The sequence below is a fragment of the Vipera ursinii genome (assembly GCF_947247035.1).
Source record: "Vipera ursinii genome assembly, chromosome: 5".
Taxonomy (NCBI): domain Eukaryota; kingdom Metazoa; phylum Chordata; class Lepidosauria; order Squamata; family Viperidae; genus Vipera; species Vipera ursinii.
This window is the reverse complement of record NC_139518.1, coordinates 96962500-96976091: the sequence shown is the minus strand read 5'-3', so window position 1 is coordinate 96976091 and position 13592 is coordinate 96962500. Positions and strand designations below refer to the sequence as shown.

At 43.7% G+C, this 13592-nt stretch overlaps 1 protein-coding gene across 1 annotated transcript in view; it reads left to right on the top strand.

Annotated features, from left to right (window-relative positions):
* The first annotated feature begins 555 nt into the window (after nt 1-555).
* SH2D4B (SH2 domain containing 4B) overlaps nt 556-13592 on the top strand; it is a 79892-nt gene continuing 66855 nt past the window's right edge. Inside the window, exon 1 of the mRNA XM_083364248.1 lies at nt 556-806. Coding sequence (XP_083220374.1) covers nt 623-806 — 184 coding nt within the window. The 5' untranslated portion in view covers nt 556-622. The remainder of the gene's footprint in view (nt 807-13592) is intronic.

Below are 13592 nucleotides of genomic sequence, written 5' to 3'. Positions count from 1 at the left end.
TTTGTGTGTGTGTGTGTGTGTATGTGTGTGTGTGTGTGTGTGTGTGTTGACAGTAACTAAACATGACCCTGGAGCGAGCAGTTGCTAGCATGGGTTACAGCAATGAAGGGATTCAGAGGAGATCATTTCCCTGGCATGACACGGATACCACTGGTATAGTTGTTACTTTTACCCATGACATCACAGATTTTTTTTTTAAAAAAAAAGCAACAGAGAGATGTCTTCTCAGACCAATGCCCGGTATTGTACTACACAACCGAGCAGGAACCATGCGTCATATTCTGGATTTTTTTTTAAATAATAATAATCCTGAAGTCTACTCTGGCAACTATCTTGTGTTTCTTGCTTGTCTTTTGGGCTGATACAATAAGCCTTGAGTCCATCCTTCGTCTGAGACATCTGTTGATGGGTGAAGCCCTCAGGAGTTGCTTTGGGGACCCCTTAAGGGACACAAGTGGACTGGGAGGAACCCCACCACCCTTACCAGGAGTACCCCCCCTTCTAATTTGTTTTTCCCTCCTTGGTTCTGAAAAAGTTTCGGGGTTTCATCTGTAGGCTTGGACGGAACTCGAGTGACTTTGACTTCTCCACCTTTTTGGGAAGCTCAGCCTCCCAGCCTGCCATGCTGCAACGAATTTTGCGAGACATGTACGTCGACCCTGAGCTTTTGGCGGAGCTGAACGAAGAACAGAAACACATCCTCTTTTACAAGATGAGGGAAGAGCAGGTCAGGCGATGGAACGAAAGAGAGCAGGAATGCCAAGAAGGAGAGGTTAGCCTGAAGAGGACAAGGAGATTTCAACAGAGTAAGATGGGCTGGTGTTATTTTTTATTTTCCCCTCCCCTTCTTGTCTGTAGATCGTTCCTTTACAGGGTATAAAGTTGTATACCATCTGCATATTGTTCTACTTGCCCATGAATTCAATGAGTACAAAGGAGGGAAATAATATTTATTTATTTATTGACTTATTTATTGACTGACTGACTGACTGACTGATTGATTGACTGATAGATAGATAAATAGATAGCTAGATTGATTGATTGATTGATTGATTCATTCATTCATTTCCTGCCTTTGTTATTCTAGTGTCTTGCCCTGTCACTGTTGGTTGGAATAATAGATAAATAGATAGCTAGATTGATTCATTGATTCATTGATTCGTTGGTTGGAATAATAGATAAATAGATAGCTAGATTGATTCATTGATTGATTCATTGATTGATTCATTGATTGATTGATTCATTCATTCATTCATTCATTCATTCATTCATTTCCTGCCTTTGTTATTCTAGTGTCTCGCCCTGTCACTGTTGGTTGGAATAATAGATAAATAGATAGCTAGATTGATTCATTGATTCATTGATTCGTTGGTTGGAATAATAGATAAATAGATAGCTAGATTGATTGATTGATTGATTGATTGATTGATTCATTCATTCATTCATTCATTCATTCATTCATTCATTCATTTCCTGACTTTGTTATTCTAGTGTCTCGCCCTGTCACTGTTGGTGGGAATAATCCTGGAGGTGGTTTGGTTGGGCTGTTTACGATTAGCTTGTCTGGCAGTTGTTTACTTCTTGGTTGTTGGCCTGATGTTAAACTTGGAGATTATCTCTGCTCATCTCTGTGTTGAAACACTGGTGGGGAGGTGTTTTTAGTCCTACTGTTCACTTTTTGGTTTCCATCCACAGACAGGGCGAGCCCTTAAAGCAGGGGTCTGCAGCCCACTAGGAACTGGGCAACCAAGCAAGGGAAGCCCCATCTGTGCATGTGCAGGATCCAGAAAGAGTGCAAAATCACACTCTCCTGGTCCATGGAAAATCCGTCCTCCATGGAAATGGTCCCTGGCACCCAACATTTTGGGGGTTGCTGCCTGTTCTGTACCAGCCTGCTACCGGCCCTGCAGAAAAGGCAGGGACAACCCCTTTACAAACGGCAAGAGGCTGGAATTAAGCCTGCCAAATTTATTAACATAAAACAGAGCAAAACAAGACACGAACCATGAAACAGGAGCTATTCAAACGGTTGCCTTCAGCAAACCAGCCCTCCCACGCATTCCCCTTTTATACAGTTCAGGGCGTGGCTTCTCTCTGCCTCCTTCCGAGATGCCCCATTGCCTTCCTCTGTTTACTCCTGATTGACTGCCTCCTGCGTCAGGTGTCCTTGAACAGGGCCAGCTGTGGGTCATCTTCATCCACGCTGTCAGGCTCACACAGCTGGGTCTCCATCGTGACCAGGTGGGAGGGGCCTGGCTGAGGGCTCTCATCAGCAAGCTCTCCAACCCCCTCAGCAAGCTCTTCAACACCCCCCTCCTCCTCTGAGTCGTCCGACCCAACTGCCGAACCCACAGGCTGACCCTGAATCACAACACTGCCCTAGAATATAAACTGAGGGCAAACCCCACACCTTCCTAGCACAGATGACGTTACCTTGTTTGGGTAATGAAATATCTGCAAGAGAACAAGCAAGCTCAGAGAGCAGCAAGGAACCCCCCCCCCCCAAAAAAAAATAATAATAACATGGATAATAATTTTGTGCCATTTTTCTGCTTTAAAGAGCTTTTGGAAGTTGAGGTCATTCTAGGTTGCGTACTTTTATTTTTTTCCCCAGCGTCCCTACTTAATCTTGGCTCATCCCTTTGGGTTTAACGATACGGTGGCTTCACTTCCCCTGGGAAATTTTTATTCCCTTTTAAAGGGTGGACTTTAAAAGGAACAATTCCCACCTCCAGCAAACAACCTTGTTATGCCATCAGTGCTGCGTGACAGGCCTGAGCAATGTGGCAGAACATGAAAGATATTAAATAGCCCACGTTATGTTTAAGCTGCAAGAAGTTCGGCACGGCACGCTATAATGGATAGTTCATGTGGTATTAATGCAAACTTTCTCTCTTTCCCCCGATCAAGAAGACAAAGCGTTTTGTTTTCCAACCACTGACAGACAGTTGCTAGAAACTTTTGGCAAAATCAGACAGAGAGAGACCAGGTCCTTTTGGTCAATGGCTGAAAAAGAAATTAAATGGATTCTCCAGCTTTGTAATCCAGCCAAAAGCAGAATATCAAGCTTCTAGAAAACCAAAGAGGCTTCATCTTTTCTGCTAATCACGGAGGCCCGAGGTTGCAATATTCAATTCTCTTTTGAGCCGGAAGATTTAGACTTTCTTTAACGGAATGTAACAGAACAACAGAGTTGCAAGGGACCTTGGAGATCTTCTAGTCTGACTCCTGGACTCAGGCAGGAAAAGCAATACCATTTCAGACAAAGCGTTGTCTTCTTAAAAACTTCCAGTGATGGAGCACCCACAATTTCTGGAGGCAAGACGTGTTCTGTACCAGCCTACTACCAGCCCTGCAGAAAAGGCAGGGACAACCCCTTTACAAAAAGGCAAGAGGCTGGAACTAAGCCTGCCAAATTTATTGACACAAAACAGAGCAAAACCAAAACACGAACCATGAAACAGGAGCTATTCAAACGGTTGCCTTCAGCAAACCAGCCCTCCCACGCATTCCCCTTTTATACAGTTCAGGGCGTGGCTTCTCTCTGCCTCCTTCCGAGGTGCCCCATTGCCTTCCTCTGTTTACTCCTGATTGACTGCCTCCTGCATCGGGCATCCTTGAACACGGCCAGCTGTGGGTCATCTTCATCCACGCTGTCAGGCTCACACAGCTGGGTCTGCGTCGTGACCAGGTGGGAGGGGCCTGGCTGAGGGCTCTCATCAGCAAGCTCTCCAACCTCCTCAGCAACCTCTCCAACACCCCCCTCCTCCTCTTCCTCTGAATCGTCCGACCCAACTGCCGAACCCACAGGCTGACCCTGAATCACAACAAGACGTTCCACTGATAGATTGATCTGACTGTCAGGAAATTTCTCCTCAGTTCTAAGTTGCTTCTCTCCTTGATTACTTTCCATCCAGGTTTCCAGAGTTCTCCAACCAACACAGGCATTGCTAGGAATTGTGGGTGTGTGTGGGGGGGCGGGGTGAAGTCCACACACCTTGAGGTTACAAAGGCTGAGTTAGGTCTAGACCAGGAGTAGGCAACCTTGGCTCTTTTATGACTCGTGGACTTCAACTCCCAGAATTCCTGAGCCACACACTGAGTCTCATTATCTGGGCCAATCTTTTTGAGATCTTTGGGACACGTCTCTTCAGTTGACTTGGCAACAATACGAAAGCAAACCTTTGAATTTGATTTTGGAAGATTCCTCTCCTTTTGGCTTTATCACCAAGAATAACCCTAGCCAGGCTCTGACGTCCTGTAGCATTACTCTCAACCTCACTGGAGTAACACTTAGTCATGGAGAACTTTCACAGCTACATGGTCTAACATGTGTCCGAACTTAAATAACTGCTCAAAACAATTGCTCAAAAACTATTGAATGGAACTCTTGGCTTTGGGCCACGTCACTCAATCGCTCATCAGTGTAGCTTGTGTCAAAATTATAGAATTCAAATCATATTCCTATTATGTCAGCAATTAGCCGTGACTTCCATTTTTTTTGTTAACAGAGCAGTTTTGTTAATCAACTGCTGTTCATCAATTATATAATGATTAAAGTATACTTAAAAATCTGATCTGGGAGGGCTGAAAAGGAGGATCAGAGCGATTTTACGCATGCTAAGAGAATTGCCAGTTTTAGGAAATAATTTTGTGGAATTGTGCAGCATCTGGCTGGGTTCTGACTGGGTAAAAAGTTTGCATCTTTCTGTAAATTAATAGATGTGTGTAAGACTGGCAGCATGTTTCAAAACTCCCATTGTGGGGAGCAAAATGCTAGATCTGGTTAAAAAAAGTTGCAATAAATACATAGGATATTTAAATCCAGTAGCTGGAACAGTAAAGTGTAGAATGGGCCAGAATACACAATTGTAGTTGATTGGTTGGAGAGAGCTAGCTCCTTCATGATGCAATCTACTTTATGACTAATTGCTGTGGGTGTAAAAGGGGAGTTCCCTTTTTTGTGGCTTTTTCCTTCTGTATGCTGTTAGATTTACCTCATGATGCTCCTGTCTTCCTGACGACTATCTTGTCTGCAGTAAATATAAATGTTAAATATATTTTATTCCTTTAGACAATTGCTGCTCAATTCCCGGACAGAGGCATAGAATCCAAACAATGTGAAGCATGAGTACTGCTTTATAAAGCCTTAATAAGGCCACACCTGGAATAGTGCATCCAGTTTTGGCTACCACATTATAAAAAAAGAAGTTGAGACTTTGGAAAGACGTGCAGAGAAGAGCAACTGAGATGGTTAAAGGCCTGGAGACTAAAACATATGAAGAATGGTTGCAGGTGCTACAGTGCACATTCCCAGCTCCTCAACAACTTCCAAGGACATTGAAATAGGACATAAATTCTAAACTCTAGTTGGTGCTCCTGTGGAAGACCTGTTGATCTTTAATGATGTAGAGGCTCGCAATTACAACTGGTCAGGGGTTCTATAAGATACAAGCATCACACTTAGTAAGTAGAATGCACAAAATGTATGTGAAAATGCAATCAATTCTATATGAATGTATCCTGAAATGGCATGAAAGGACTTAGTACAATATAGTTTAGGGGAGTGAGCAACCGACACAAGCTGTACGTACTGAGGGAAAATGCAGCTGTGATGGTTCCGACAGACGAAACTCTTCAAAAGAACTTCGAGGCATTGTTTACCTTAAAGGATCTTTTATTCGAGTAGCATAATATTGGCACTTATATAATCAAAGCCAAAACTTGAATTCCCATCCCCTGGGCGCATAGTATCCAAGCACAGTTCCCTCCTCCACTTAACAGTCATAAATCACATTCCCCAATTAGCTTGCAGCGCGGGCTTCCTCTCCAGCTCTCCAGCCCCCCAATCCTTTATCAGCTCTGGGCTCAGTAACCTTGATTCTCACGCTAAGTTTAGTGTTGTTATGACTAGCTGACCTCTCGTTCACTTCCCCCCCCCAGCATCATCTAACTCTAAAAGTGAACGGGGGGGGGAAATGGCTACATTTCCATCTGCTGTCAATGCAAAAACATCTGATGTTAGCAGCATTGACAGCAGCGTTACTAGCAAATGAGGGCAGACGATAATATTTTCCCTATACGAATGCAGTGGTACCTTGCTACTCATTGTCAATTGGTTCCAGAATACTAGAAATTCTGAATACCAAACATTTTCCCCTCCCGTAAGGAATAATGTAGTGAGTCACAAGGCAACCGACACTGACAAGTTCTAGTTTGTGCGTTGAGTAGCAAACAATGAGTACTGGGACAAAATTTTGAATTCCAAAGCATTTGAGTACCAAGGTACCACTGTAGTCAGCAACTGTATCCATTGGAATGTATTGAATGCATTCTGATAAAAGTGAGTAGATGAGACATTGGTGAACTGGTGAATTTTCCAAGATATTGGTTTTGGAAAAGGCAGGTTGGGGAGAATTTATTACAAATCCTTAATGACTCCAATTCCTTTGAAGCCTTCTTAGTTGGGTGTGCAATTATTGTCACCCATCCTATGCCCACCAATGTCCTTGAAACCATTACTTATTAGTCTGTGAATTATAATTCACAACAGTTTATTCCGAACACCTCAGTGAAGTTTCTCTCGCCCCTGAGGCACCATTTAAATCTTGCTTGTGACTATCCAGGAAAGTCTCAGAGTTTGCAATGATCATGCTGCCTTAGCATGAGACAGAAATAAAACTAATAATATTACTGGGGATAGGGTCAGAAAAAAAAACACTTAGTAAAAGAGCTAAATGTCTATGGAGATTCTCCATCGTCCAAGTCACGGTTGTCCCAAAGGTGCTTTTTTTCAAGAGGCAACTGGACTTCCATGTTTTTCTTTGAAGATGTTTTGCTCCTCAGCCAAGAAGCTTCCTTAGCAACACGTCTTCAAAGAAAAACAAAGTTCAGTTGCCTCTTGAAAAAAGTACCTTTGGGACTTAGTAAAAGAGGTAATTTGCACTCTGACTAACAGTGGAGAACTCCAAATATAAATATAAATATATTTATCGTCACAGAAAAGACGTTGAGAGTTTGGGAAAAATTCAGAGAAGAGCAACTAAGATGATCCAAGGCCTGGAGACTAAAATGAAGACAGCTGCAGGACTTGAGTTTGGCTAGTCTAAAGAAAAGAAGAAATAGAGGTGACATGATACCAGCATTCCAGCATTTGAGGGGCTGCCACAAAGAAGAGGGGGGTCAAACTATTCTCCAAAGCACCAGAGGGGAGGACAAGAAACAATAGTTGGAAACTGATTAAAGAGAGAAGCAACCTGGAATTAAGGAGAAACTTCCTGACAGTGAGGACAATCAACCAGTAGAACATATTACCTTCAGAAGTTGTGGGTGCTTCATCACTGGAGGTTTTCAAGAAAACACTGGACAGTTGGATATCTGAAATGGTATATGGTCTTTGCTTGAGCTGGACTAGAAGACCGCCAGGGTCTATTCTATTCTATTCTATTCTATTCTATTCTATTCTATTCTATTCTATTCTATTCTGTTCTGTTCTGTTCTGTTCTGTTCTGTTCTGTTCTGTTCTGTTCTGTTCTATTCTATTCTATTCTATTCCATTTTAATTCTCATATTCTATTCTATTCTATTCTATTCTAATTCACATATTCTATTCTATTCTATTCTATTCTATTCTATTCTATTCTATTCTATTCTATTCTATTCTATTCTATTCTATTCTATTCTATTCTATTCCATTCCATTCCATTCCATTCCATTCCATTCCATTCTATTCTATTCTATTCTATTCTATTCTATTCTATTCTATTCTATTCTATTCTATTCCATTCTATTCTATTCTATTCCATTCTATTCCACTCCACTCCACTCCACTCCACTCCACTCCACTCCACTCCACTCCACTCCACTCCATTCTATTCTATTCTATTCTATTCTATTCTATTCTATTCTATTCTATTCCATTCCATTCCATTCCATTCCATTCCATTCCATTCCATTCCATTCTATTCTATTCTATTCCATTCCATTCCATTCCATTCCATTCCATTCCATTCCATTCCATTCCATTCCATTCCATTCTATTCTATTCCATTCCATTCCATTCCATTCCATTCCATTCCATTCCATTCCATTCCATTCCATTCCATTCCATTCTATTCTATTCCATTCCATTCCATTCCATTCCATTCCATTCCATTCCATTCCATTCCATTCCATTCCATTCCATTCCATTCTATTCTATTCTATTCTATTCTATTCTATTCTATTCTATTCTATTCTATTCTATTCTATTCTATTCTATTCTTTGCATAGGCCTACTAGTGGGAATAGCCGTAGCCATAGCACATACCGCTTTACAGTGCTTTACAGCCCTCTCTAAGTTTACAGAGTCAGCCTATTACCACCATCAATCTGGGTCCTCATTTTACAGACCTCAGAAGGATGGAAGGCTGAATCAACCTTGAGCTGGTGAGGCTTGAACTGGTTGGCAGTCGGCAGTCAGCAGAATTAGCCTGCAGTACTGCATTCTAACCACTGCACCATCGGGGCTCAAATGATCCCCCCCCCCTCGCCCTGGGTCCTTTCTTCTGCAAGAATAAAGCTTTTTCAAATCTCCACCTCGGTGTGTGATTTATTGAGCATTGCACACCGGCTAGAACCAGTTTTCTGGGACAACAGAGCCTTGGTTTTCTACGGGTGTGTGTACATGTGTGTAAGGCTCAGCTTAGTATTGCATCGCTTGGCTACTGCTTACCCACCCTTTGTGTTCTTCAAATCTCAGAAGCAAGTTGCTAGTATGTTCACATAGTCCCTGCCTCCGTGCTTCCTCTGTGTTTAGGAGGCATGCTACAGTATGTATAACGGTCTCTCAGCCTCACTTCCTCCGGTTCTTTATTTTGAAATCCATTCTTAATTATGAATAGCATGCCATTACGTGAAATGCAATCTTTTCTGGAGAAATACTCTTAAGAATAATTTAATTCTTACCAGGAATCTACTTACAGGTACTTTACCTGCAAGAGTCATAATTCACACATGCGCAGGCTATTCATCTAAATGATGGTCGGTCGTCCCCTGCAGAAATTACTTTCTCAGGAAAGGAAACAGAAGGCAAATTGGCTCGAAGCCATCCCTTTCAAAATACCTGGGAAGTCAAACTCCCCAAGTTTCAAAAGATCTAATTGGATAGTTTTGCGGCTACCCATAAATGATTCCCGCTGAAAATAACAATAATAAATAATGCAGCTGGAGAACATCAAGCAAGGACAAGTTAAAGCACATTTCATGACTAGGTCTGTAACTAAGATTCCCTGGTCAAAAGGCCTGGGAGAACTGGAATCCAGAAGGATAAACGTGACATGACATGAATGGACAGCACAATTCATTCATTCATTTATTTTGCTGCTGCTCAGTTCAGCTGTGTGGTTTTGAGATTATTGACATTTTTTCATCTTTCTGTTTCTCCATTTATCTGTCCAGTTCTAGCTTGATTGCTAGCTTGTATGAATAGGTCTAGAGTTCCTGTAACTTAGGCAAGGTTCTTATACCCCAAGTTTATAGCATTGGTTAAGAAGGCCAAGCAGCGATTATATTTCTTGAGATTTCTCAGGAAACAAAAATGGAATGAAAAACTGCTACTGGCCTTCTACCGTTGCTCCATAGAGAGCATTCTAACCTATTGCATTTGTGTGCGGTTTGCTTGCTGCAAAGTAGCAGATAGGAAAGTGCTCCAAAGGGTCATTACCATCGCCTAGAAAATTATTGGCTGCCCTCTCCTCCCCCCACCCGCCCACTGGACGAACTGTACAGTTCCCCTTGTCTTAGGTAAAGGTAAAGGTTCCCCCGCACATGCGTGCTAGTCGTTTCCGACTCTAGGGGCCGGTGCTCATCTCCGTTTCAAAGCCGAAGAGCCAGCGCTCGTCCGAGGACGTCTCCGTGGTCATGTGGCCGGCATGACTAGACGCCAAAGGCGCACGGAACGCTGTTACTTTCCCACCGTACTGGTCTCTATTTTTCTACTTGCATTTTTACATGCTTTCGAACTGCTAGGTGGGCAGAAGCTGGGATGAGTAACAGGCGCTCACTCTGCTACGCGGCACTCGGGATTCGACCCGCCAAACTGCCGACCTTCTGATCGACAAGCTCAGTGTCCTAACCCACTGAGCCACCGCGTCCCTTCCCCTTGTCTTAGAAAAGTTCAAAATATTCTTAAAGACTCATCTCATCCTGGACATTCTTTTTTTGAACTATTACCATCTGGCAGACGGTACAGGATAATAAAAACAAAGACAAATAGGCTGAAAAATAGAGCTGTAACCAGTGGTGGGATTCAGCTAGTTCACACCAGTTTGGCAAAACTGCTAGCTAAATTTTGTTGAGTTCAGAGAACCGGCTGAATGCACACTGCTTCCGGAAATCCGTTCTAGGCCTGGGAGGCCTGGAGGAGGCCTGGGAGGCCTGTAACCATATTAAATACTACTGTATAGTCACAGTGCAACATTAAAGTACAATATTAGGGGCAGCACAATGGTGAATAGAATGTGATGGATGTGTGTATATAATGTATGTTCTTATTTGTGGCTTTTACTTGTGTGTAGTATGCACTGTGGACAGCACTTAATTTTGATGTGAATTCTATTCTATTCTATTCTATTCTATTCTATTCTATTCTATTCTATTCTATTCTATTCTATTCTATTCTATTCTATTCTATTCTATTCTATTCTATTCTATTCTATTCTATTCTATTCTTGTTATGGGTTTTAAAATTAAATCGTCATTGTGACTCCAGTTTTGGATTTGGACTAGAACAGGGGTGTCAAACTCAATTTCATTGAGTGCCGCATCAGCATTGTGGTTGCCCTCAGGGGGCCGGGTGGGTGTGGTCTTGGTGGGTGTGGCCTACTGGGCGGGCGTGGCTAGAGTGCATATGGCCTACTGGGTGGGCGTGGCCAGCTCTACATCGTTCCCATCAAGGGTGCCTATGGGGGCCTGGGCAGGAGTGGGACAGATCTGAGGGTCTCTGGCGGAAGGAGGGTCTCTGGGCCAGGGCCAAGGCAGTGGGGGCCGTTCCCTCACTGTTTCCAGGATGGCTTCGCGGGCCACATGAAACCACTTTGCGTGCTGGATCTGGCCCCCGGGCCTTGTGTTTGACATGTCTGGACTAGAACCACCACCTATCTACAATTGCTTGAGCCGATGACCCCTGTCTAAAAGGCAAAAAGTCTTTTATGTCTACCCACACTAACACCAAACAGCACCAGTTCGATTGGAGCAACACAAAAATCATCGCCCACACTACAACCTGCCACGCTTGTGAGTTCACCGAAGTCCTGGCATTCCACAAGCCATTCCATCAACAGAGACATCAACCCACAGACCAGCTTATAAGCCCTTCAGGATCCAAATCAACCAAACAGCCAATCAGAGACAGCACCAACACTTGGTCAAAGGGGACATCTTTTCAATCAAATATTTTGGTGGATGCTTTGCTACTTGCCTCAGAGAGAACACAGGTGGCCAGTTATGCCTACAACACTGGAAAAGGAAGTAGAAATTTGCAGATGTCTGGCTGGATTCTGGCAGACGTGGGATATACATTAGTGACTGATCCATTACTGAGGGCCATGGTGGCGCAGTGGTTTGAATGCAGTATTGCAGGCTGACTCTGCCCACAGCCAGGAGTTTAATCCTAACTGGCTCAAGGTTGATTCAGCCTTCCATCCTTCCGAGGTTGGTCAATGAATGCCCAGATTGCTGGGGGCAAATGGCTGACTCTGTAAACCTCTTAGTGCTGTAAAGACTATGAAGTGGTATACAAGTCTAAATACTATTGCCGTTGCTACTATAGTGAGGAACCTCTCCTCTTCTTCTCCTCTGCTCCTCATCCTCCTGATCCTCCTCTCCTCCTTCTCTTCTCCCCTCCCTCCTCCTCCTCCTTAAAAAAGGCAACCCTGTCCTAGGTAAGCACTACAAAGACAATCATCCACACCATTTTTAATGTGTCTTTAGGAGAAGGCCATCCATAGCTGCAGAGGTGGGTGAGAGGAAGCCCCGTGCTGTACATGCTTCCTGCATCAGTTTTCATCAGGAAGCTCTATCGAGTGTAGAAGTCCTTTAATTTCCCAGTGATTCCTAAAGCCACATTTTAGTTAAACACTAATTAAATTTGCAGTTAATCTGCCATAGAATAGAATGATGGAAAGCCACCTGAATGCTGCGTTTGGCTGAGTGTTGCAACTTTGCCTAATGAGAGGTATATCTTTGGGAGATGATATCCGGTTGAGCCTGCAATAGACTTTCTGAAAAAAAAAACAGAATCAATTTCTGGAGGCAAAGAAGATGGCTAGCCATTAGGATTTGTCAGGGGTGTCATAGTTGCTAAAAACAAGGATAAATCAGGCTGCTTGCAATAAGCTGATTCCAGCAATATTTCATCAGCTGGAGCCCGTTATTTTAGATAGCTTTTAATTAGCAGCATGAACGTAGGCATCAAATGAGAGAGGCATGTATCCTGTATCCACTTGACCTCTGTCAGGGCCAGACAGATTTTCTTACAATAGTAGCAAATATCCGTAGCTCAGGTACAGGATGAGGGTGGAGGTTCATCCTCTTAGTTTGTGGATGGGTTTCTGAATGTTTTATTACCAGACTAAGAAACATCTTCTTCAGAATTTAGGGAATGTCACTGTTGGTGTTCTGCTTATAAGGGCTTTGTGTGGTCAGTAGGTCTTGTGAGGGAAGAGATATGTCAGGTGATGGTCTAGTGATGGGCCTTGTGAGGGATCTTATGAGGGATCATGTCAGGTGAGGCTCTTGTGATGGATGTGAGGACCAAGAGCACAGCACAGAGGCAATGCAGTCAGCTGGCAATTCAAACCACCCTTTAATTGCTCCAAATTTTCCCCAAATGCTCCCATGTTTCTGGCAAGCCTCTATATAAAGGGAAGACACACACCCCTTCAGCCACCTCTGGCTGCAAGTAGTTTCACATACAGGCTGATTAGGAGAGGAGTTTACTCAAGGCCACGGAGATAACAACGAATGACACATACATCATAAACCTAACGAGTCTGTGGGAATACACGCTTGCCTGAGCAGTTTCAAAAGGGAAGCCAAAATACACTCCGAGGGTTTTGAACATCCAAGCAATGTTGTCAGCCAGTCCAATGGTCAGAGTTTCCGGATTTCCCAGCAGAAGTCACAGAACAAGAGATCAGCAACAACACACATAAAACTCCAAGGAATCACCATTTGTTCCCGACAAATGCCCCTCTCCACAGCATCTCCTTAAGTCTCAGTCTCCAGGTGTGCCTTGTGGAGAGGGGTGGGATGCTCTCCTCCTGAATAGTCGGGCCTGCCTGTGTTGTTCCCCCCTCCTCTCCACTCCCTGTGCTCTAGGATCAGGTGGGGGGTGGCCCTTGCTCATCACCTGAACTCTGTCTTTCCTGTTCCTCCTGTCCCAATCCTGAAAGGCCCTGGCCTGCCTTGGCCTGCTCTTCGCCACATTCCTGTGAAGCCACAGACTCCTCTCCCTCTCTCTCCATAGGGTCCCCTTCCAGCTCATTTTCCTCCCCAGATTCAGGCTCCGACGGAGGCATGACGTGGGTTTTGTGATGGGTCAGGTGTGGTTG